Source organism: Radiomyces spectabilis (assembly GCF_025331425.1).
Source record: "Radiomyces spectabilis strain NRRL 2753 chromosome Unknown BYT42scaffold_3, whole genome shotgun sequence".
Lineage (NCBI taxonomy): Eukaryota > Fungi > Mucoromycota > Mucoromycetes > Mucorales > Radiomycetaceae > Radiomyces > Radiomyces spectabilis.
The window spans coordinates 492,550-514,736 of record NW_026251928.1 but is presented as its reverse complement, the minus strand read 5'-3'; the positions used below and the strand labels follow the sequence as shown (position 1 = coordinate 514,736).

Below are 22,187 nucleotides of genomic sequence, written 5' to 3'. Positions count from 1 at the left end.
ACTTTCGCAAGCAACGATTGGCTCCCATAATTTCATAGACAGCTATATTATGTAACACCAATTGAAGATGACGGCTTTTCTTACTGATAAGATGCTTACTCATTTGGTGCTGGCGTCAAGAGCACTAAAAACAAAAGAACTTTCCCACCCCACATTCGGAGCTTCAATTGACATAGTTTCGTGTCTATAAAAACGGTCTATGACAAGAAACCTGTCTCAGATTGTCTTTTTTACTTTTGTCTTCTTCTCCTGAAAACTAGACAGAATTTTACAACAATGCTTTACATCAACGGTACTATTATCACAATGAACGCCAAGCGCGAAATTATTCGCGATGGTGCCATTTTGGTTCAGGGCAACCGCTTCGTCAAGGTTGGCAAGACAAAGGCTCTCCGAGAAGAGTACCCTGAGGAATCTACTTACGACTTAGAGAACCGTGCTGTTATCCCTGGTCTCATTGACACTCATGTCCATCTTGCTCAAGCCCTTCTCCGTGGTTCCGGTGATGATGTGGAGCTTATCCAATGGCTTTGCGAAACCGTTTGGGTCTTGCAGGGTCAAATGACCCACGAGGAATCCTACGCCAGTGCTCGCCTCTGCATTGCTGAGATGCTCAAGTCCGGCACCACCTGTTTCTTGGAAGCCATGTTGGCTGATCGTTATGGTTTCGATGGTATTGCTAAGGCCGTCACTGAATCCGGTATTCGTGGCTGCATCGGCAAAATCGTCATGGACGTCGGCAAGTATGCCTCCCAGTCTGCATGGTCTATGCACCCCGGTCTTGTCGAAACTCGCGAACAGAGTTTGCTTGGTGCCTTGGACATGCACAAAAAATGGCACGGAAAGGCCAACGATCGCCTTCGTAAGTATCCTGTCTGGTCTGCCATACACTGGATTTCGACGGAAATCTTTTGGAGACTCCTGTCTAATTTTTTATCTGTATAGATGTTTGGTTCGGTGCCCGCACTCCCCCAGGTGTCAGCGTGGAGCTGTTGAAGGAAATGACCCAATTCTCTCGCGAGCGCAATATTCGTATCACTATGCACTGCGCTGAAGTGAAGGCTGACCAGGACCACTACCGTCAAAACCACGACATGACTCCCAGTGAGTTCTGTGACCATGTCGGACTCTTGGGTGATCAAACTGTGCTTGTGCACATGGTCTGGCTGGATGACCGAGACTTTAAGCTCTTGGCAAAGACCGGCACTCACGTTTCTCACTGTCCTGCATCCAACTCCAAGCTTGCTTCCGGTGTGTCCCCCGTTCCTGCTATGCTCGATGCCGGTGTCAATGTTAGTCTGGGCTGTGACGGCGGTCCATCCAACAACTGCTATGGTATGTTAGGAAATTACCTCGTTTGTATGCTTTCAATGCTGACATGCCCTTCTGCTTCTAGACTTGATCCAGGAGATGAAGCTGGCTGCTCTGATCCACAAGGCGGTTTCCTGCGATCCTGTGACCATGTCTGCTGAAACTGTTCTCGAGATGGCCACCATCAATGGTGCCCGCGCTGTTGGTCTTGAGAAGGAAATTGGTTCCATTGAGGAGGGCAAGAAGGCTGATTTCGTGGTCCTTGATTTCGAAAGCGGTCTTGGCACGACTCCTAATCCTAACCCTGTTTCGACTCTGGTCTATGCTGCCACTGGTGGTAGTGTGTACACTGTTGTTATCGACGGTGAACTTGTAGTCGAAAAGCGCAAGTTGCTCACCATGGATGAAGAGGAGATTTTGCGCGAAGCTCGCAAGAATGCCGATACCTTGTATGCCCGTGCCGGTGTGAAGGGTCAACCCAAGTGGCCCGTTGTCTAAATTATCATTCTTGATAATTTACTGTGGTTGCAGTAACCCACAGTCCAAAAAACTGAGTGAGTACATATCTTTTTTTTTTCTTTTTCTAAAGGTGGTTTCAGGTAACCCACCGTGTAAAAAAACGGGCCATTTCGTTATTATTATTTTTTGGTGGTAGCAGGAACCCACTATAAAAAAACTGTAAGTATAAAATTTCGATTCTGTGATGGATTCAATAAAGGTTTATCATTTTTATCCGAGCAAAAATGTAATATGGAAAGCCTCTTTGTGGACTGGATAGAGTGAATACAGGGAAAGTATCGGTAAAAGTTGGTTATATGAAGAGCAAAGGCATATCGCAGATGCATGGATGCAGGGAATATTCAGATGTTCGACTATTGCGCGTCTCTGTAGGTTGCCCTAGGGTTCGAAGATGTGAACGTTTGAAAGGAATCACAACATCGTATTAGGGAAGCCTGAGCAGCTGCTTCACCGCTAGATTTAACATATTACTAGCGGAAATGATGGGCCCAGGCAGAAAGCGAATAGAAAGCATAGCAGTTTTGTTTTTCAATATTTCAGTCAGTCAGCCTCCGTTTGCCTAAATTCCAGGAAGTTGGGAAGGCAAGAAGGATTAAAAAATCTCACCTTGGTATGATGATGGCAAGTTCTTCTGAACGCTGAAGCAGTTTTCTCAGTAATAGCAGGAATATAACTTTTCGAATTATTTCCCAGGGACACGGCATTAGGTACCGAAGCTTAGCAATATCATTGGTGTCACCATCAGACTCTCGTGACTTATCTATGTTCTGTTATCTTACTTGTGCAGTAATGATAGTCTGCTATCGTAACGAATAGGGCAACGAAAAAGGTGGATGGAGAAAATAATTCTGGCGTATAATTTAGAGCCTTAGTTGGGAATAATGCTTCGATGAACCGCACCGAAAGCTTCCTTGACTGAAACATAAAAAGCGGTTCATCCAAATGTGCTTCCGGGGTTGAGGCTCTCATCGAGAGTGCACTCATAAGCAGGCAACGTTGAACAAGCCTTTGTCAACAATTCCAAGCTGACAGACGTCTTCTTGCTAAAATATCAGCTGGTTGAGCTACGGTGGCGAGCTCTGTTACGGTCTATCGTCTTCATCGCAAGGGTCCAACAGCTCCCCGCCTATTACATTCCTTTAATCTTGTTCATTAAATTCATTTCCCAAGGCCCTATGGCGAGAAATAGTCCGCAGTGGGCATGCCCTCGCTCATCCTTGAAGAATAAAGGAAAAGCTTTCGCTCCACTTTACTCTATTTTACATGCTTTTCAATCGCAAGGAACTTTTTCGTTCATCTTCTGTCATATAGTCAGCCAGCTCATTGGAACTTGGCCTTCTACACGTCCTAACACTTTTTCTGTCACCCGGTCGAGCCACTAACCTTCCACATTGACTCATCATCATTCGATGATGTTGTCCAGTCCGTCAAATGTATAATATATATTTATTTCTTTTGGTTTGAACTAGTTATGTCAGATTGGTGTACACATATTCCTGGATCGGAATACGTAGGCCACGAGTGAAGCGGTCCAAAGCTTCCGCTTCCGAGACATCACCAGCGATCGCTCTCAAATCCTGGAACTCTTCGGCATAACGTTGCACGGAACAAGTATGTCGTAGTTTGTGCAACTTTCCACGGACTTGTCGATACACACCAGTTGGGACAAAGTAATGTCGAATGGCATCGCATAAGTCTTCCCAGTTATCGATCGTATCGTCACCACTAGTCTCCTTGTGACGTCGCCACCACATCTTCGCCTTGTCTTCGAGGAACATAACAGCAAAGTTGAACTGCTGTTCCTCCGGCATTTTCGTAAAGGAGAAATATTGGTCGACATCATCGATCCAGTTTTCCACAACGACGGGGTCCTTGACACCTCGGAACTTCGCAGGCAGAGGAACCTTGACTTCTGCACCTTGGGTCTGCTTTCCGGCGTTCTCTTCCTTCTTCTTCTCGCGTTCCAGAAGGTAAGCCAAAGCTTCGGTGAGAGTCTTCGTTTGTGCGTCCATAGTTCCGGTTTTGTCGTAATAGTAATTGGGCACAGGTCGGGTTTCTTTTCAGCCGCTACCAGTTGTCAGATTTGAGTACTCCTTTAGAGTTCAGTTTAAATCTGTAGTTGATTGTTGTTTTTATTTCTACCATAACATGGTCATATTTATATTTTCTACCAAGCTACAATCTTAAGGAAGGTTCTCGCCAACTCCCTGCATATTTTCTATTATTCCGAAACATAACGAACCAAGAGGTATGAGGGACCACTTTAATGCTGAGCGGATTCGGCCTATATTTCTTCCGTTTTCCAGGCAATACCTTTGGTATGCCTCGTTCATCACATTGGTCCTTCATACCTTTCGAATGTTCCTCCAGACATCGATCTACGGACGAGCCAATGCGCTGTCTTCCGTATTTGCTAAACTTTGGTATAGCAAATCTACTCGGCGCAAAAGAAGAACCGGCGTAACTGACAGTTATCTAGTTTTAAGCCATTTTTAGCTTTCACTTCTTTCAGAGAGTACAAATTTTATACGGCGTTAATATGAGCGATCATGGACGCCTGCGTGTGCATCTACAAAGAAATAGCTTTTTATTTATTTTCTGACCTACCACATCTACATTTTCCTCCTGAGCCCCAGTTCTCAGTTTAATCAAAAATTTTAAAAAATGTATGCCAAATAATGAGGTAAAAAGGAAAAATGCCGAATGAAGCCAACAAAAATAAAAGAAAAAAAGAACTCTCGGACGGGGAATTGAACCCCGGTCTCCCGCGTGACAGGCGGGGATACTCACCACTATACTATCCGAGACTTGTTTTTTATCAATCAGTAGAACTATGACAGCTAGTTATATATCACGTGACTTTGTTGTGTTCTAGCCAATGAAATGCATAGATTTGGAAATTTCGTATTATCACATTCCTCAAGTGGAAACTGTGCGTAAATATCATTTTTCCCAATATGCTCGGATAAGTATGGCATGAGAGTGAGTTGAAACTCCATATCTTAATGACAATACATTATCTCCTCTAGAGGAGTTATGAAGCGACTTTTTTATTGCACGATTGCAAACATCTCTTTATTATTATCTTTTGTTTTTTTGTAATATAAATGATTTACTGTCCCTTATTGAGAATGAGCATAGGAGTATCTTACTGATCGGCATAAAGATACATAAGCCTACTGAATGAAAAGAGCCATCAAGTAATTGCTTGTTTGCAACGCTGATCATATATTGGCCACTCAAATTCACAAAGTAAAGACGACACGCAAATGCGTGATACGCCTACTTGCTCGTAATTTCCATCTTCGGAAGCTCTGTCAACCATATCTTGGTGCAGGTTTATTTACTACCCGTGACATAAACCCGCCTCTATGATAAGCTATTAAAATCTGTTACGACGATGGCTTCGACGGTGGGTTTTCATCATCCAATATTTTACAGTGACGCGGCTGCCCCTGAAGGTTCTCACCATGGATATTATGGCGGTTTGTAACCCATTATCCATTCTCGTATTCCACCTCATATTTCATGCCCTATTGTTGCAACATATTTCCACTGTTCGTCAAATGAGTGTAATCTTCGCGTTTTGCAACTTCCCTTCCCCCAAACAATAATTATCACGTAGTGATGCTTTCGTTAAATATTGAAGTCAAATTGTAGGCCGTACCACGGGTTTAGAAATCAGAGTTTTTAGTAAATGATCGAATGATCAAGCAGCCGAGTTCGCGAGTTCATGTAGGTTGTGCATCCAATTCTCCCCGCAGGCAATGTAAGTGAGGTATGGTCCAATCTGGGTGTCGAGAGACTCCAGTATGATCGTTTCTTTCTACTTTTTAGGTTCGATACAAGCAGATTCTCCTCTTATAGCTTTCGTGCAATTCTATCTGGCATTTATATCTGAACCTGTCATTTGCTCCGGGAACATTCCCCATCAGCCTTCCTTCAGTCGAAAGAAACTGAGAAGCTTCAGCGATTGCAGGATCTAATGTCTCAGACCCCCATGTTAACAGGAATGAAGGGAAGGTGGATGCTATCCATTAGGCAACAGAGATGCCTTTGAAGAACGACCGTTTGCCGTAGGGGTTATAAGCTGAGTGGTGTTGGACTAAACAATAAAGACATTAACGAAGAAACTCGGATATAGTTTTGGTACACTTGCTGGCAACAGCTACACAGACGGTCAGAAATTGTATAAACGAAGACCTCCATTGGATGCATACATACAAGAAGCATTTTTGTGTTTCGACTTGGTCACCTTCGAACTGCGTTCGTCTACCTTTCTTGACCCATTGGTTTTATTTCCTATCCTCCGACCTGACTAGTTTGGCATGTTACTACAAATCAATGCCACCTATTTCTTATAAAATATTCAAACAGGGTATTGCCTTGGGTGGGTTTTTCTCGACAATGTTAACATGGCTCGAAAGTCATCCAAAACTAGGTTTCTCTTCCGCATGCAGTATCATTCTGCAAGACTATGAAAGAATGAAATCGTTGAACAAAGAAGTATTTTCCTATTACTGAGTTTTTGATTGTCATGTTTCGGAGCGAAAGATAAAAACCAAGGAAAATGAGTGGCGCGTTTCGATGGTTGGAAGACGAGGTGTCAGTTAGTCGTTTTTTGATCGGCGACTGCATGACATACACATTGATTTTTTTCTCTGACAGTCGGAGAATGAATCGCGCGCCTTTTTTTTTTGTGACGTTCCAAGCAAACTGGGAAAAAAACTCAACGGATCCGATTCTTTTCCCACGGTAAATTTGTCTGTTCTTCTTTTTCAACCATTGGCAGGTTTCCCCACAGGTCTTTCTTTGACTTCTTCCTCTTTCTCCTCTTTTGCCCTTTTGTCGTTGCGCTCGTTTTCTCCTCTTTTAATGCTTTCTAAGTCCATCCAGCAAACCTGTCGATTAGCTCCTCTTTTGACCAAGGTACTTGAAAAACTTATTCAACATATAACGCAGTACTACGATAGCTGAACAGTTGGGTGTAGTGCAGAGGTTATGCAACAGGAGCGCCATCACTGAGCGGCATCCAACAAGGTGTAGCGCACTCTAAGCTACTGAAGCGCGCACCGGAAGACGCATTAAGGTCCCCAGAATTGGCTCACTTGAGCGCTACGCACAGTAAGTCTCTCTCTCGATGACCTGTTTTCTTGGCTTGTTAATTCCATTTACTAACGCCGTGTTAAGGTGAGACGAAAAAAATGAATCTTTTTCAAGCAGTAAATGATGCAATGTCCATCGCTTTGACAACCGACGATACAGCTGGTAGGCCAAACCAACGCATATCAAAAAATGATGACAGGAAAACTGAAATTATCGCCTACAGTGGTCTTTGGCGAGGACGTATCGTTTGGTGGTGTTTTCCGCGCAACATCAGGCTTGGCCGAACAATTCGGTAAAGATCGAGTCTTCAACACACCATTGACAGAACAAGGTATTGCCGGTTTCGCCATTGGTATGGCATCCGTTGGACATACTGCCATTGCCGAAATCCAATTTGCAGATTACATTTACCCCGCCTTCGATCAGGTAAGCTTGTCCATCTTTTTCACATCTGAAGAACTTTCTTCTCATCAGCTATATTTTACTTGAATATTAGCTTGTCAATGAAGCTGCCAAATTCAGATACAGATCAGGCAATCTGTTCAACGTTGGAGGAATGACAATTCGTGCTCCATGTTCGGCTGTCGGGCACGGTGGTCATTATCACTCTCAAAGTCCCGAAGGTTTCTTTGCTCATGTTCCCGGTTTGAAGGTAAGAAAAAAACCCATCCTCACCAAAAAATGGGAATTTTCTCACGGCCTTTGGTTACACCAGGTTGTCACTCCTCGAAGTCCGATTCAGGCGAAAGGTTTATTGTTGGCTTCTATCCGTGACCGCAATCCCGTCGTGTTCTTTGAACCCAAATGCTTATACCGAGCTGCCGGTAAGCTCTTTCTTTTTTTTTTTTATCAGCGAAAGTAGAGTCACACTCACTAACCGACTACTTATGTGATTTATTTTAGTTGAGGAGGTACCTGTTGGAGATTTCGAACTTCCATTGGGTAAAGCCGAAATTTTGAAGAAAGGCACCGACGTTACTGTCCTTGGTTACGGAGCTCAGATTTACACTCTTGAAAACGCCATCCAGCTCGCAGAAAGAGAAATGCCTGGTTTGAGCTGCGAACTTATCGATCTGCGATCGATTTTGCCCTGGGACATTGAAACAGTGGTCGAATCAGTGAAGAAGACAGGGAGACTTGTCATTGCACACGAAGCACCTAAGACAGCTGGTGTTGGAGCTGAAATTGCTTCGACCGTCATGGAGCATTGTTTCTTAAACTTGGAAGCACCTATTCAGCGTGTGTGCGGCTGGGATACACCCTTCCCATTAGCCTTTGAGAAGTTCTACATGCCTTCCATGATCCGATGTTTCGATGCTATTAAAAACGCTGTAAATTATTAAACTTAAAAAGAAAAAAAAATTCAATAGAATTATACCGCCATGATTCGAACTCAACCATTTCAATATCTGGCTTCAATGTAGACGATCATGAATCATAAAACGAAAAAAGAAAAGAATGGCCCCTTCTACAACTTTGGATATTTTATTTGGCAAATTTGCAATGAATAGCTATTTTGAAATTCCGGTACTTTTGACTGCTTATTTGTTCCACAGCTCGGATGCCACTTTGTGAGATTTTTGTGCGCCAGCATTTTTGTCATTTCATTTTCGCGGATTGTCTCCAGTTGTTGTTCTCTTCATTATGTTTCATCCTTCTCGAGGAGGTAAATTTTTGACTTTTTGCTCACGTAGTAAGATCGTTATTAACTCTTACTGAAATTAGGTGTGCGAGGTGGCGCTGATCAGGTTGGTTAGCCGTTGATGTTCAAATTTGTCGTATGATGCGCGATACTCATGGAACGATGCTAAATTGTTGTTTAACAGTTCAGCTGGGAAGATGTCAAAGAAGATAAATACAGAGAAAACTACCTCGGCCATTCGTTGATGGCTCCCGTGGGTCGATGGCAAAAAGGTTAGACAAAACGTCATGGCTTGGAAATTCTGGTGGGGTTGTTGCTGATCTTTTGTATAGGCAAGGATTTGACTTGGTACGCCAAAAATAAAACTGATGATACAAGGACAAAGGCCCAAGCGGAGGAATTAGCCAGAATAAAAGAAGCCGAAGCTGAAGCGATGGCTATTGCGCTGTAAGTCATGCACTCATGGGATCATAAATTCGCTTGGAACTTATCATTGTGGGCTGTAGCGGGGTGAAGAAGAAAAAGACGATCGAAAGCAATGTAACGCAGGAAGAACTTCGCCATGCATTGAAGAAAAATGACTCGGACGATGAACAGGGAGACAATGCAATTAACGATGAGAAAGGTTTAGGCTATGGAAGGTACTTGCGCATGCGACAAAAAATAGTAATTTTTGAGAATGGCTTGGCTGATATTCGTCAATTGGATATGCTTAGAACATCGAACCGAATAATACCACCGGGCGGTCATGCTGTAGAAGTGATGAACGCTTCCAACAATGTTTCAAATGGTGACCTTGTCCCATCCACCTCTGTTACCACAACCGACGAAACACGTTCCGCCATTGTAGAATCGATTACTGTTGCGAAACGCAACGAGGAGAGCAGCAAGAGCAAGAAGAAGAAGAAATCGAGCAAACACAAGCACAAAGGAGAGAAAAAACGACATCGCCATCACAGACATCGTCATTACAGTGACAGCGACGGCGATGAGAGCGACAAGGAAGACAGTCGAAGCCGTCGTCACCGCCGTCGAAGCCCATCCCTGGAACGACGTTCTACTTCCGATCGTCGCTCTCACAGGTCTCATGGTGGGGCATCACGTTCTCGCTCCCCAAGATCAGATCGTCATTCCAGATCCGCTCATCGGTCTTCCTCTTCTCGTTACCACCGACGTCGTTCTTCCAGCCGATCGCTCTCTCCAGACCGTGACAGATCTCCTCCATCTATCAGGAAACATCGCCATCGTAGTCCCGAAAGATCTTCTTCCGTTGCCAGGCAACGTCGCACCACTCACCGCTCGCCATCACCTCACGGACACAGAAATGCACGCAGTCGGTCACCACGGTATGGACGTGGTCGCGATCGATCACGTTCGCCAGTTCGCTCAAGTCAAAGACGAGATGAAAGCGATGTCGAACCCTCAAGAGATTCTCGTTCATCATTCTCCACTGCGCGTAATGCGAATGGGCCCTCTATAAAGAATCCTCCTCGTGAAAGATCTCTTTCTCCTTACAGCAAACGCGCAGCCATGTCCCAAAAGTAGTTGCATAAAAATCCCATCATCAGAATCGTGCTGAATTTTTGTCTGTCTTGTCGAATAAAAAATGTCTGTTCATTGAAAAGGAATATGTAACAATTTATAAAATTTATGCTTCGATCTTAAACTTGAAGAAATCAGGATCATAATGATGTACACGAACGTAACCATCTTCACCACCGCTTGAATAGCTAAAATAAAGAAAAAGGCTCAGTTTCTTTTCACATCGAAATAAAAATGTCTAGACATACCTCTTGCCATCGGGATGAACAGCGATTGTATTAATAGGACCGAAATGACCACGTACACGACCGACTTCTTCTTCCAAAATTTTGTGATAGAAACGGCTTTCGAATTTACCAGCTCTTGCTGAGGTGGTTGTAACACTCATTGCATCTTGACCACCACCGAGAATGACGAATTCTTGGAATTTGGGGGTAATTGCTGCCGAGTTGAGAGGTGTATCAGCTGTGTATTTCTTCATAGGTTTCAAAGTATCGGATTCAAAGATTTGAGCTGATTTGTCCTTGGAGCTAGTGATGAAGTAGGTTCGGTCGGGACTGAATTGCATGTCGGTAAGTTCAGATTCGTGAGGTTTGATGGTGTTAATCTTCTCCTTCGCTTTCCAATCCCACTGGCAAATGGTGCCATCTTCGTGACCGCTGATAATGTATTTGTTGATGGGACCCCAACCAGCCACCACGGCCTTCTTTCCGTCGTTGACGATGACAGCAATAGGTTCGTCCGATTGTTGAGCCTTCACATCAGGATTGACAGCCAACACGGTCACACTACCAGAGTAACCCATACGTTCTTCGGTCACACACAGCGCCATGGTATCATCTTCGCTGAATTCCACTCGCTTCACTGCTGTCTTGAATTCCCATGTCTTCAAGCATCGACCGGTTTGAACTTCCCATAATTTAGCAGTGTTATCAGCAGCACCGGTAATGATCATGGTCGAAGTAGCTATATACAATATAAATACACATAATACAGCCGTTTTCCAAATCAATCATCACTTACAGTTGACATCGACAGTCCACACACTGCCCTGATGGCCGTTGTAGGTACCGAGACGCTCGCCATTGTGGGAATACCACACATTGATGACTTTATCCTTTGAGACGGAGAAAAGCAAATCGCCTTCCCGATTGTACTTGATTTGCGTCAATGAACGCGTGTGGCCTTGCAAAAGGATGGGTCTCATACTAAAGGTGGCTTTCGATCAAGAGAAAAAAAAAAGCTTCAACTTTCCCAAACACTTTTTTTTTTTGCCAAAATCGAAACTGCGACGTCACTGTGTGACGTCACTAAATCGGTCCGGCACGTTTATTGGCGTGCCATCACGACGTTGAAAAAGACGGTTGGATTGGATCCCTGCTTTTCACGATCGATCACATAGTTCGACGTTGGTTGCGAGGTGCTTTTCAGTGGTTAAAAATTATGTTTATGAAAAAGAAGTAAAGTTTAGCCCATTGTTCGTGCATAAATGCTTCTTATTTTTGAACTGTCTAGGCGGAATACGTACAGCTGCAGGAGATATCTATTTTTTTTTTTCTGCCCAGGAAGCCCCACTATCTGTAGCATTGGACGACGCTGTACTCATATTCTTTGCCGGGAGACTGACATCAAGAAGCAGCAATGGCGGGAAGGTCCATATATTGAAGCACCTGATAATTATTTGAGGGCAGAAAAATCAATTTATGACAAAAATGTGATCAAATCTTCTAACGATACTTTATAACTACAAGAGTACAGCCGACAAGGGTCATGACGGCACAGATGGCAAACATGAAAGAGGTAGTTAGAGAGCCCACCTAAGAGTAAAGTGGCGCATTTTCGTCAAAATCATCTCCTTGTATACTAAGGAAAAAAAGGCAAATAAAAGCTTACCTGCCACAAGATGATGCCCACTCCGAGATTCATGGGAATTCTCAGCAAAGTCATGATAGACGCTCGCGTTTCTTCTGGTATAGCCTCGGCTTTCAAGGACGAAATAGATGGGTAGTACATGCCGGTGGTGAATTCAAAAATGTGATAGGCAAGGAGTAATAAAGGCAGCTATTTCCAATATATTTAGTTTGAAATCCCGCTCTGAGAAGGCGACGCCGTTTGATACAAATATATTCCCTTACCGATGTCGCTCCATAGATAGCCATGATCCAAAACGACGTACTGGCCAGACCTAACGCCAGCATTAGCAGCCTGTTCGTCTTGATCTGCTGTCCAAATTTAGAGGTGAAGGAGGTCGCTTGACGTTCCAAAGCCTGGAAGGCCAATGATCCAAGCATAACAGCCAGCATTAAAGTCGCAAATAGGTAACCAAAGGGTACTTCTTTCGGACCATTTTCGTCTTGTACTACCATGCCGATCGCGTTAGGTTTCTTCTTCCCTATCCGTTTCAAAATTCTTTTCACAAACTTACAGTACGATTCGGCATTTGCTTCTACTGCCGGAGTATACAATAATACAAAGACGTACATGGAGCATTCAAAGAAGGTTTGCGCCGCACCGAGTACGAGAATGTTACCGTCTTGATAGCCTTTTGGTTAGTCACTCGTTTCGCCTCCTGAGATTTGATGAGCGAAACAAATACCTGTAAATAAAGTAATACATCCTTCCTTGAGCGTGGTAAGCATGTTTGGCTGATCCTATGTACAGTATTAGAATGGGGTGCCTGAAGTTTTGGTCCCCATCATACACGCACGATCTTTACCCTTTGCTGTGTTTCGCCATAGTTTTCGCTCCATGTCGCCTGTACCGTCACAGCTGCAAAGGCCAGCAGCAGCATCGCTGCCATATACGGAGCACGTAGACTCCAGATATCGACCAAAGCGTTGGCAACAATACCGGCGCAGATCGCCACCAAACCATTCAAAAATGTAGCCGTAGCAAAAGTGCGTGCACGCCAGTCGGCAGGAAATCCTCTTGATGTATGTTCCGAAACATACCATGCTTCAAACACACTGTATAATAGAGCCGTGGACATACCCGACATGATGTGGGATAGAAACAGGCATATGTACATGTTGATCAGGCGCAAAACCAAAGACACTACGGTAGCCGCACAGAAGACCAGACACACACGACGTCGGCCGACACTGTCGGCCATGCTGCCTACGGCCGTTCCAGCAAATGCGCCACTCACGAATCCGGTGAGAAACAACACAGCAATCTCGGGCAATGCTAGACCATACGACTGATAGAGTTTATAAAGATAAGGACCTTGGATCCAGTCGGCGCCTAGCAATGGACGATGCTTAGTTGGAACGGTTGCCTTGGCAATGACTAGCCCATCCTACCCATGACAGCCAAGTACACTGTAAGGTATACTCGCTGGAAAGCCTTGAATCGTATGGACACTTGGTGTCCTGAGTCATATTCCAAGATGGGAGATTCGTCTGCCATGGTCTTCGAGAAAAGCACGACAGGCTAGCGCCAGGGCTAGACTGATTATTATGCAGGTGCTTTCCTTCTTTCGGCAAAGGAAATTCAGAGCCTATTTCCAGACTTGGGGTTGATACTCCGACTGTCATTGTTCAGTGGTTGGGAATTTCTCAAAAAGCCACACGTTTTCTCTGTCAAAAAGTGCGGCTTTCTGAATTTTTTCGATTCGCGATGAGCAAAGTCGATAGTGACAGTGATGTGTCTTTGCTTGACAACAAGGAAATGAGCGAAGCATTGGATATCGATAAATGGGCTCCTCAACTGGGATATGCCGAAGATCCAGAAACACCTTTAACAGCTGATACTTTTCCCAGTAAATCGGGAGGCAAACCTGTAAGCAGTCCATATCAAGATCTAGCCCGTGAAGTCGTATCGTTAATCTGTTAAACAGGCATGGATGAATCCAGAACACGTGTTGAATGTCGATCGGGCGACCTGCGGCAACTGCGACGAACCACTTATTTTATTGTTACAAGTATGTGTTTGAAAGACTGTTTTGGTCTTTTTTTCTGTCATGGGGAGAATTTGTATGCTAATCCCGATCGCAGTTGTACACTCCTGAAGATCATCCTGCGGAAGCATTTCATCGAACTGTATATGTCTTTTGCTGTAAAAATGGTGCATGCTTGAAGCAGGATTGGAGCAGGAGGTAAGAGAAAAAAGAATATCAGAGGATCATAAGGCTGATCCGCATGAAATTTGAGCTCTAAGCATACGTATGCTAAAATATTATCTATATTAGTCTCAAAGTCTTTCGAAGTCAGTTACCTCGGGAGAATCCATACTATGCTCCTCCAGAAGATGATGGCGCTATCGACAGTGAAGCCATGGATACCGATTTTGTCGCAAAAGAATTTGATCCGCCAGCCTTGTGTGTGATCTGCGGCTTAGCTGGCACCAAGAAATGCGGACGATGCCAGTCGACTTCTTATTGCTCCCGACAACATCAACTCGTCGATTGGAATTCATGTGGCCACAAAGAATATTGCACCAAATCATTGACTTTGGCGCAGAAACACAAGAGAGATCAGCTGCGCGCACTCCGGATATTCGAAGAGAAGGAAATCGTCAGCGAACCTGAAGGCAAAGGAGAGGATGGCAAGGAAGAGGAAGATCAACGGGCTTACAGTGAAGCGAACCAGTCTTCATCTCAGGCGGGTGCAGGTACGATCTTACGAATCATACTGCAATATATACAGACTTTGGATGGCTAATTTCTCTTTGTTAGCCGGTGCTCTTGTTCCTGCTGGTGAAGAAATTTATGAGGAATCGGAAGTTGATGTGGATGAAGCATTTTTAAAATTCCAACTGAGAATCCAGCTGTATCCGGATCAAGTGATCCGATATGACCGAGTTGAATACGATATGCCTGACCGGGATCCCCTGTGGGTGCAAGAAGGCAATCGGCCAACTGATATACCTTTATGCCCGCATTGTCAGGGTCCTCGCACGTTTGAATTCCAAATCTTGTCGACTTTGCTCAACTTCCTGGGTGTTTCACACATTGCATCGGATTCCTTAGATTGGGGTTCCTTATTTGTATATACTTGTAAACACAATTGCGCCTTATCGAGCGATACGTATGCCGAGGAATTCATCTGGAAGCAAGACTTTTCGGCTGATGGCATGAAGCTTGGACCCAAATAGAAAGTCATTTTTTGTGACTTGTCTAAATCACTCAGCTAACGGATGGTCGTCCCCCATTAGACATATTAGTGTATTTTAGAAGACTTTAGCATGGTAGATCAAACAATATAGGGAAGATATACAGTAATGTAAGACAACGATATTAACGGTTTCAATCAGCATGATCTTATGAGCTTGCCATTCTATTATCATCGATGCGGCGTTTCATTGTAGGAACCCTTGGCCCTTGCTTCAGTTTTTTTTTTTTGGCCAAACAGTGATTACCCCAGCATTACTGCCCTTGAAACTGCACTTCCTCAGGTTATACTGCAATTCATCAAATTTACTGCACTTCATTAAGTTTGTTTCCATCAAAAACTATGTAGGCGCATTGGATGCCTCAAAGTAGCTAATTTCACAGGGACGTTGTTATTTTTTTTTTTTTCATTGCGAATGTTACGACTATAAAACGAGTTCCAGTGCCACAAAGACCATAACATCATTGGATAATTTTTTTTTTCGTGTCATAGGCAGTACTTCCTATCTCATTGTTGCAGATGATTATACAAGAACGTTAAAACTCACTGTGACAGCTGGACAATTCGGGTAATTCTTAAATTAATGATCTGTGAACCGATAGGACAGGATAGAATGGGTATACCTTTTTTTTTTTATTTGATGATTAAATTCTTTCCATGAATGGACGCATTCATGATTTCCATCATATTTGCAATCAGAACAGCATATGATTACAAAACATATAATACTCAAACATCCGATGTTTGAGATGACCTTTCACCAGTATAATTGTGCTTTCACTGGTGACATAATCCATCATTTGAAACCTGCATTGATCATTCGAATGAAAATTAGACAAATTTCAATCCATTAATATTGATTGTCAAATGGTTCTATATTGTGAAAGCTGGAAACATGGCATATGAGAATCAACGTAAAAAAATAGCTTTGTAACTTTTATATATATTCTTTTGTTATGCCAAGCTTTGTGTGACGAGCAGCTGTCCTGAAGGAGGCATATGATCTATCAGCGTGCGATGACCCATTTTTAGAAAATGTGAAATCTGCGTTTAGGGATAAAGCTACATCAATGCTTACGGGGCAGAAAATGAGTTTCGTCTGGAGAATGTGATGCTTATCTCTTTTTTTTTTAGAGCGCACGAGCTTTTAACTTTTATGGGAGACCTCCACTTAGGTCAGGCGGTTACGGAAAATGGGCGGATAGACAGCGGATTGGTTCGTTTATTTCATCTTATCCGTATATGTGCAGTGCACAATTAATCTCACATGGCAAGTTCAGCACAAACATAATATTTCCGCCATGATCTTTCAAATTTCCCTTTTTTTGTTCTTTTAACGTTTAGCTATTTCTTCTAATTTTTTTTTATTTCTTTTTCTTCCCTTACTCTAAATGATGATGGAAGTAATGATGACCGCCAGTCTTCCGTTGTCCCAAAAGCAGCACGACGCTGATAAAGTAAACGCCAATCTCGCCCTCTCCTCCACCACCAAGTTAGCCCAATCTTCGAATCGCTCAGTTCTTTTGTATCATTCGCCGTCCCAACCACACGTCTATCGACCGTTACCCAGCATACTTGTTGGTAGGTTTTTGCTGCCCGTGCCCCGGAGTAGACAAACCAACGATTAACCATGGCAAAAAAGACTTTTTTGCTCTAACTTTATGCGATCTTCTTCCCACCCGAAGCGCGAGACCAAGAACAGCTCCTGAACTGCTTTATTTCATTCAGAAAATTACATCGCAGGCCCGAATTTCCTGCCACATTGCCGTTGCGGCCCTTATCTATATAGATCGATGTAAACAAAATCTGCCAAAGAACGCTATCGGTGATCAAGGTGTGTAGAGTCACTGTAAAAAATAAAAGAGGAAAAGGGAGGGGCATACTGATGGTTTTGTTGTAGACACCGCCCATCGGATCGCCGTCGCTTCTCTGCTGGTGGCTTCCAAGTTTTTGCATGGTACAAGTTGGGCAAGTTGCCAGCAAATGGATCAAGAAATTTTGTTGTGTGATATAGCCGACGAAGACCGAGCTTGCTGGTTGACCAACGCGCAGATGGCCAAGATTTGTGTTATCTATACGCTGGATCAAATCAATCAGCTTGAGCGATCATTTCTGAACCTCATCAAGCATAAATGCTGGGTCGATGCAGCGGAAATTCAGGCCTTTTTACTCAAGCATCGACAAGATCTCCTCCTTTGATATTCCCGTGTGATTTGATCGTACACTTTCCCCACATTGCCATCCCCCGATTTATTCATGTAACATATAGCTTATTACGGTTTTCATTTGTTCGTTATTTTCCATCTAGATTTTCCTTTGGCAGTTCTGTAAATACACTATGTCGCTAACCTTAAGTCATCCGTGTCATAAAATGATAATCCCCGCTAGCATGAGAGACTTGTTGCTGGTTGCATGATAGAAACAAAACGGTCAAAAAATACCATAGTTGGCCATTCATCAAGCTATCGTAATGAGCGGACTCTCAACCCTGGGAAAGAATCTAGTTTATGGATGGTACAAAAAATGGGAAACCCAATTAACACGCTGAATGGTCAATTTCAATCGTGAATCAAGCTATCTTACCTAAACATCGCTCTGACATAACATCATGGAATTCTAACCACAGAAATAAGAATGATATCTCTATTTAGTCATCTGTTATCGATCTTGTATGGTAAATAGGTACTAAAAGCTTCTTCGTGAGAGAATCGTAACTGTTGCTTATGTGACTCTTTTTGATTTTTCTTGCCATCACCACTTGCAGCCACAGCAAAAAAGCACAGGCTGTTCTCAGTGAGAGCCTTGGTTATTGCCAATAATCCGTGCAAATGTTGCTGCACCAAAAACAATCTCGTTAAATCGTAAATCGCTGCAGATACGCCTTCTATTTTATAATGCGCCTAAAAAGCCAAACTTTCCGTGTATGTTCCGTTGCGAACAATATGATTACAGGTGTCGCTACCACAGGGTGCTAATGTTTCGAACTGTCACCAGCCGTGACCGTTATATTTTATTGCAATCTAAAATTTGTAATATAAGATGAGAAGCGTAGTGCATAAATGTTTGTACCAAGTAACAAAGATATTTTGAATGGTTATTTTTTTCCAGAAATATGAAAACGCTGTGGCCAACATTCTGCAGTGAGGCATATGCGTTGTCCAATCATTGCAGCTTACCGATGCGTCGGGGCTGCCTCACTGATAACGTCTGCACATTGGAGATCCCGACCTTCCGAGGTCAGTTCGAAGGCAGCTGCCCGATTTAGGGTGTCGCAGATGGCAATAGGTATACCGTGTAAACTTGCAATCGCATTCAGGGGGATGTTTCGAGTCAATTTCTCGGTCAAAGTGTTCACATAAATCAAAGACCAATCATTGTGTGAGAAAAACCAAAAGTCGTGCATATATTAGTGTCTACGCGGCAACCAGTATCAGGGTTCTTGAAATGAAGCGAGGAATGCTACCTTGGCCAACAATCATTGTTCCTGATACACGGTCTAATGGGACCGTCAAAAAAGATCCGCGCAATAAGGGTCTCTTTGCTGTCGCTGTTGCCAATGGGAAGAATGATGAAGGAGCTGTTTGATAAACCAAAAAAGGAAACCGGTCTTTATCTGAAAAGGAAATTCAACATCGGCAATACCGACAAGAACGCCAGATCTTGGGGTTGTGAGTTATTTTGTGTATCGGCGGTTATGTATATCGTCTGAGCTTTCATACAATTGAGCTTTGACTCATATTTAGCCCGGGAGAATTTTTGTATAGCAACGTTGTTGACGATGAGTGGATGTGACAGTTATGGTTCTGTGCAGATAAGTAGGATCGACAGTGAATATGTAACAGCACAGTAACCGGTCAACATCAGAAATCACCAAATAAATACAAGTCCATAGCCGGTTAGCTTAGCGTATTTACCGATAAAATGTTGCTGTACACAAGCGTAGTTGAAACGATGTTTTCATTGAACTGCAGCGATATTCGTACCATAGGATGGTCTCATGCAAAGCAACAGCCAAAGGTGGGCTCGCGTGATGGTGAGGTAATCCCCAATCTTGATTGGGCGACGGGGTTGTATTTCGAGGATGGAAAAAAAACAAAAAAAAAAATGCCGTGTCGTCGTTCTTTTTTTGTTTCTTCACAGGTCCGACTTGTCTTTCTACATTTTTTTATTTTATTTAACGCTCTTGCCTTGCGCTTTCGACCGTGAAATATCATGTCGATTCGGAATCCTGTTACAGATGCAGGTTCAACTACTAAAGATATGACGGCTCACCTATGCGATTCACCTTCCGAGTCGTCTACGAGTGAGCCGCATGACGACACTACCCACATGCAGCAGAATAATTTTATCGACCAGTCGTTCTTTTATAAATTGGATCAGTTGGCACCCGATAATCCGCTGTTCTTCATGCAACAGCAACAACAACAACAACAACAGAACGAACAACACAAACACTTTGACCAATCGCAGTCCCATCACGCACCACAAGAAGAAGACGATGCCTCCCACTACGAGGATCAGCCCATGCACGATGCCGATACTGACGTTTTCATGGATTTCACTTCTCTTAACACAGAACCACCATCTTCACGGCTAACATTGCAACAGCAACAGCAACAACCGCCATCGACCACAGAAAACTCGTCGCTTGCACAAAGTCAACCACATTCAATAGCAGATTCACTTCAACAAGCCACGAGCAGTTCAGCCCCTGAGTCGAGCCAGACTTTTTGGTCAGGATTCAATAGCGTAAGTTAATTTTCTTTGGACATCTTAATCGGAATCGTCTCTCTTATGTATGCCTCTTTCTTTTGTGCTGCCAGTTCTTCTCCAATGTTGCACATAATCCGTTTCCGCAAGCGTTTCCTAATCTCGCGAAAAACTTTACCGAGTACCTCTCGACTTATCCTATTCCCAACGTCCCGCATAATCCTTTTCCACAGGCCATCCCAAACTTGGCAAAAAACTTTACCGAATACTTTAATTATCCTATGCAATTGACCAGCTCTCTGTAAGTGGATCCTTTTTTTTTTTGAACTGTAGCGCTTCTTGTATGCTAACCGCTACGCTGTGGTTCTAGAAACCCGCTCTTTACCCAATTCTCACAAGCGCAAAATGAGCAACACACACCCCTCTCTGAACTAGAATACGAATCGCCACCAGATGTACCTGGAGGTTTACCACATTCCATAAAAAACAAGGGGTAAGTAAACCCATTTTGTCGTCATGGTACAGCGAATCATAGCTGACAAACATTTTTTGGAACTGTCACAGTATGCAAATTCGAGTGCTGGGTGTGCCACAAACCGGTGCCAAGTCGCGTGTGGAAACGCAAATCAAGTTATGCATACAATTGGTGACGGATGACGGTGACAAAGCACAACGTTGGTCGCATCTCAAGTTACCAGAACAGATGGTAGCCAAGGACAAGTTAAAACGGCAAATCATGTTGACCAATTCAGCAAGCAACACAAAAGCTACGAATATGGTGGGCCTTGATAGCGCCAATATGCCGATTAAATCCGATAAGATGCTATTTCTCAGCGCACGTGTTATTTGTGCGAGCGATCCATCCCGGAAAGTCGTCACTTGCCTTGGTTGTATACAGCGTGAGGTAAGAAATGGGTATTCTTGGTGGTAAAGAAGGGTTGATCATGTAACTCATGTGGTATCTGTAACAGCGTAAACGATCTCAACGTCGAAAAGAAAATAAAGTCAAGATGGAAACAGACGACGATAGACGTTTAGCGGACGACGAAAAATCGTTGGCACAAGAGGAGCAGAAAGTGCTACTGTTCAATTGCTCTGACGTGGTGGATTTTAGCTCAGGCGACACTATTTTACCAACGCGTATCACATGTTATTGCCGACATCACAATGAGAAAGTGGGTTTTTGGTAAGTGTTCGGTGGTACATGCCTTAATATAGTCCTTTCGTGGCCTGAAATTCATATTCCTTTGTATCAGCATCTATTTTGAAATGCATGATCATACGGGCGACAAAATCGCCACGGGAATGTCACCGCCAATCATGATCACAGATGACCACAAATCAAGTAAAGTCAAAGCCAGCCGGAAACATTCCCACACCGAATATGAGAAACCAAACAAGCAGACAATTCTGTCAGCTGGGCAATTTGATTTCAGAGCTCCTGCATCAGTCCATTCCACCAACAGCCAGCTTCAAAGTAGTGGCCATACTCCGTCCTTTGCTACATCCTTCAAAGACCCTCGCTACCCAATCCCTTCTCGTCCTACTTCCTCTCATCCCGATATAACAGCACAACATACGACGAATGTGAAAGACACAACCACTGATACGAGTATGGTACCCTCCATGAATTTTCTCAGTAGTATAGCTTCCGGCACCACCCATTCTGGATCACCGCTAGCGAATGAACGTCCACAGTTGCAGCGTTTGATTCCCAACGAAGGACCGACTTATGGAGGACAAGAAGTAACGATTCTCGGCAATAACTTCCGACCTGGAATGACTTGTCTTTTTGGCGATGTGGAAGCATCCAGTACCCACTACTGGTCTCCGAATACGCTCGTATGTATCCTTCCTCCAGCAAGGGAACCAGGAACAGTCGTTGTGTCGTTCAAGGAGCATCCCATGGTGATGGACAGCCAGGAGGTGACGCTGTTTACATACTACAGTGAGAATGATCGAGCGTTGATGGAGCTTGCTTTACAAGTCGTCGGTCTCAAGATGACTGGAAAAGTAGAAGACGCAAGAGAGATTGCAATGCGTATAGTTCAAGGTGGCGGCCAAAACTCCAATAGCCCACCACCACCGCCACCAAGTGGGCAGACGAGAAGCCTAGATCCACAACCACAGCAAAGGCAGAATTGTTTAGAACGCCACATCAATCAGGCTTTCGAGGCTGTGGATCCCATGAATCTATTTGCCTTGTTGAAGGAAGGACTTTAAACGCTTCTGTTACTTTTTTTGTT

At 43.7% G+C, this 22,187-nt stretch overlaps 8 protein-coding genes and 1 non-coding gene across 9 annotated transcripts; 6 read left to right on the top strand and 3 right to left on the bottom strand.

The window, feature by feature from the left end:
* Window positions 1–276: 276 nt before the first annotated feature.
* On the top strand, window positions 277–1,809 carry BYT42DRAFT_492485 (amidohydrolase; the record flags this gene model as incomplete). The annotated part of the gene is made up of 3 exons (XM_051564152.1): window positions 277–862; window positions 946–1,335; window positions 1,397–1,809. 3 exons carry the CDS (start codon window positions 277–279, stop codon window positions 1,807–1,809), a joined length of 1,389 nt encoding a protein of 462 aa, XP_051425948.1.
* Window positions 1,810–4,565: 2,756 nt separating this feature from the next.
* Window positions 4,566–4,637, bottom strand: BYT42DRAFT_t36. The gene has a single exon. It is a non-coding gene; the product is annotated as a tRNA-Asp (tRNA).
* A 1,956-nt stretch (window positions 4,638–6,593) lies between these two features.
* Window positions 6,594–8,486, top strand: BYT42DRAFT_559064 (thiamine diphosphate-binding protein). Its single transcript, XM_051567070.1, has 7 exons — window positions 6,594–6,759; window positions 6,822–6,954; window positions 7,021–7,098; window positions 7,160–7,362; window positions 7,433–7,588; window positions 7,652–7,760; window positions 7,840–8,486. The coding sequence occupies exons 1-7, from the start codon at window positions 6,706–6,708 to the stop codon at window positions 8,277–8,279; spliced, it is 1,173 nt and encodes a 390-aa protein (XP_051425947.1). The 5' UTR covers window positions 6,594–6,705; the 3' UTR covers window positions 8,280–8,486.
* BYT42DRAFT_602736 (kinase phosphorylation protein-domain-containing protein) lies at window positions 8,469–10,177 on the top strand. The gene is made up of 6 exons (XM_051571059.1): window positions 8,469–8,602; window positions 8,662–8,684; window positions 8,763–8,850; window positions 8,911–9,025; window positions 9,085–9,219; window positions 9,295–10,177. Exons 1-6 carry the CDS (start codon window positions 8,581–8,583, stop codon window positions 10,121–10,123), a joined length of 1,212 nt encoding a protein of 403 aa, XP_051425946.1. The 5' UTR covers window positions 8,469–8,580; the 3' UTR covers window positions 10,124–10,177.
* BYT42DRAFT_559061 (WD40-repeat-containing domain protein) lies at window positions 10,178–11,327 on the bottom strand (the record flags this gene model as incomplete). The annotated part of the gene is made up of 3 exons (XM_051567069.1): window positions 10,178–10,308; window positions 10,369–11,086; window positions 11,144–11,327. The coding sequence occupies 3 exons, from the start codon at window positions 11,325–11,327 to the stop codon at window positions 10,227–10,229; spliced, it is 984 nt and encodes a 327-aa protein (XP_051425945.1). The 3' UTR covers window positions 10,178–10,226.
* A 567-nt stretch (window positions 11,328–11,894) lies between these two features.
* Window positions 11,895–13,600, bottom strand: BYT42DRAFT_223548 (uncharacterized protein). Its single transcript, XM_051562597.1, has 6 exons — window positions 13,423–13,600; window positions 12,828–13,363; window positions 12,717–12,771; window positions 12,546–12,653; window positions 12,256–12,479; window positions 11,895–12,181 (listed from the first exon to the last, which is right to left on the bottom strand). The coding sequence occupies exons 1-6, from the start codon at window positions 13,526–13,528 to the stop codon at window positions 11,984–11,986; spliced, it is 1,227 nt and encodes a 408-aa protein (XP_051425944.1). The 5' UTR covers window positions 13,529–13,600; the 3' UTR covers window positions 11,895–11,983.
* Window position 13,601: 1 nt separating this feature from the next.
* On the top strand, window positions 13,602–15,252 carry BYT42DRAFT_223544 (programmed cell death protein 2). The gene is made up of 5 exons (XM_051562596.1): window positions 13,602–13,900; window positions 13,959–14,042; window positions 14,116–14,216; window positions 14,310–14,731; window positions 14,796–15,252. The coding sequence occupies exons 1-5, from the start codon at window positions 13,739–13,741 to the stop codon at window positions 15,212–15,214; spliced, it is 1,188 nt and encodes a 395-aa protein (XP_051425943.1). The 5' UTR covers window positions 13,602–13,738; the 3' UTR covers window positions 15,215–15,252.
* Window positions 15,253–16,640: 1,388 nt separating this feature from the next.
* On the top strand, window positions 16,641–17,430 carry BYT42DRAFT_491942 (uncharacterized protein; the record flags this gene model as incomplete). The annotated part of the gene is made up of 4 exons (XM_051564111.1): window positions 16,641–16,812; window positions 16,874–17,065; window positions 17,132–17,203; window positions 17,261–17,430. The coding sequence occupies 4 exons, from the start codon at window positions 16,641–16,643 to the stop codon at window positions 17,428–17,430; spliced, it is 606 nt and encodes a 201-aa protein (XP_051425942.1).
* Window positions 17,431–19,443: 2,013 nt separating this feature from the next.
* On the top strand, window positions 19,444–22,164 carry BYT42DRAFT_611201 (uncharacterized protein; the record flags this gene model as incomplete). The annotated part of the gene is made up of 6 exons (XM_051571474.1): window positions 19,444–19,980; window positions 20,055–20,242; window positions 20,312–20,434; window positions 20,506–20,845; window positions 20,913–21,127; window positions 21,198–22,164. 6 exons carry the CDS (start codon window positions 19,444–19,446, stop codon window positions 22,162–22,164), a joined length of 2,370 nt encoding a protein of 789 aa, XP_051425941.1.
* Window positions 22,165–22,187: the final 23 nt, after the last annotated feature.

What these genes read in the sequence shown, in the direction of transcription:
- BYT42DRAFT_559064 (XM_051567070.1), top strand. Translation starts at nt 6,706, where the DNA reads ATGCTTTCTAAGTCCATCCAGCAAACCTGTCGATTAGCTCCTCTTTTG. An exon ending in TTTACCCCGCCTTCGATCAG is followed by an intron (nt 7,363 to 7,432) that starts GTAAGCTTGTCC and finishes CTTGAATATTAG; the next exon opens with CTTGTCAATGAAGCTGCCAA. An exon ending in ATGCTTATACCGAGCTGCCG is followed by an intron (nt 7,761 to 7,839) that starts GTAAGCTCTTTC and finishes GATTTATTTTAG; the next exon opens with TTGAGGAGGTACCTGTTGGA.
- BYT42DRAFT_602736 (XM_051571059.1), top strand. Translation starts at nt 8,581, where the DNA reads ATGTTTCATCCTTCTCGAGGAG. An exon ending in CGTGGGTCGATGGCAAAAAG is followed by an intron (nt 8,851 to 8,910) that starts GTTAGACAAAAC and finishes TCTTTTGTATAG; the next exon opens with GCAAGGATTTGACTTGGTAC. An exon ending in AAAGGTTTAGGCTATGGAAG is followed by an intron (nt 9,220 to 9,294) that starts GTACTTGCGCAT and finishes GGATATGCTTAG; the next exon opens with AACATCGAACCGAATAATAC.
- BYT42DRAFT_223548 (XM_051562597.1), bottom strand. Translation starts at nt 13,528, where the DNA reads ATGGCAGACGAATCTCCCATCTTGGAATATGACTCAGGACACCAAGTG. An exon ending in AGTGTACTTGGCTGTCATGG is followed by an intron (nt 13,364 to 13,422) that starts GTAGGATGGGCT and finishes GTCCATTGCTAG; the next exon opens with GCGCCGACTGGATCCAAGGT. An exon ending in CTATCTATGGAGCGACATCG is followed by an intron (nt 12,182 to 12,255) that starts GTAAGGGAATAT and finishes TATTGGAAATAG; the next exon opens with CTGCCTTTATTACTCCTTGC.
- BYT42DRAFT_223544 (XM_051562596.1), top strand. Translation starts at nt 13,739, where the DNA reads ATGAGCAAAGTCGATAGTGACAGTGATGTGTCTTTGCTTGACAACAAG. An exon ending in GTAAATCGGGAGGCAAACCT is followed by an intron (nt 13,901 to 13,958) that starts GTAAGCAGTCCA and finishes TCTGTTAAACAG; the next exon opens with GCATGGATGAATCCAGAACA. An exon ending in TTCATCTCAGGCGGGTGCAG is followed by an intron (nt 14,732 to 14,795) that starts GTACGATCTTAC and finishes TCTCTTTGTTAG; the next exon opens with CCGGTGCTCTTGTTCCTGCT.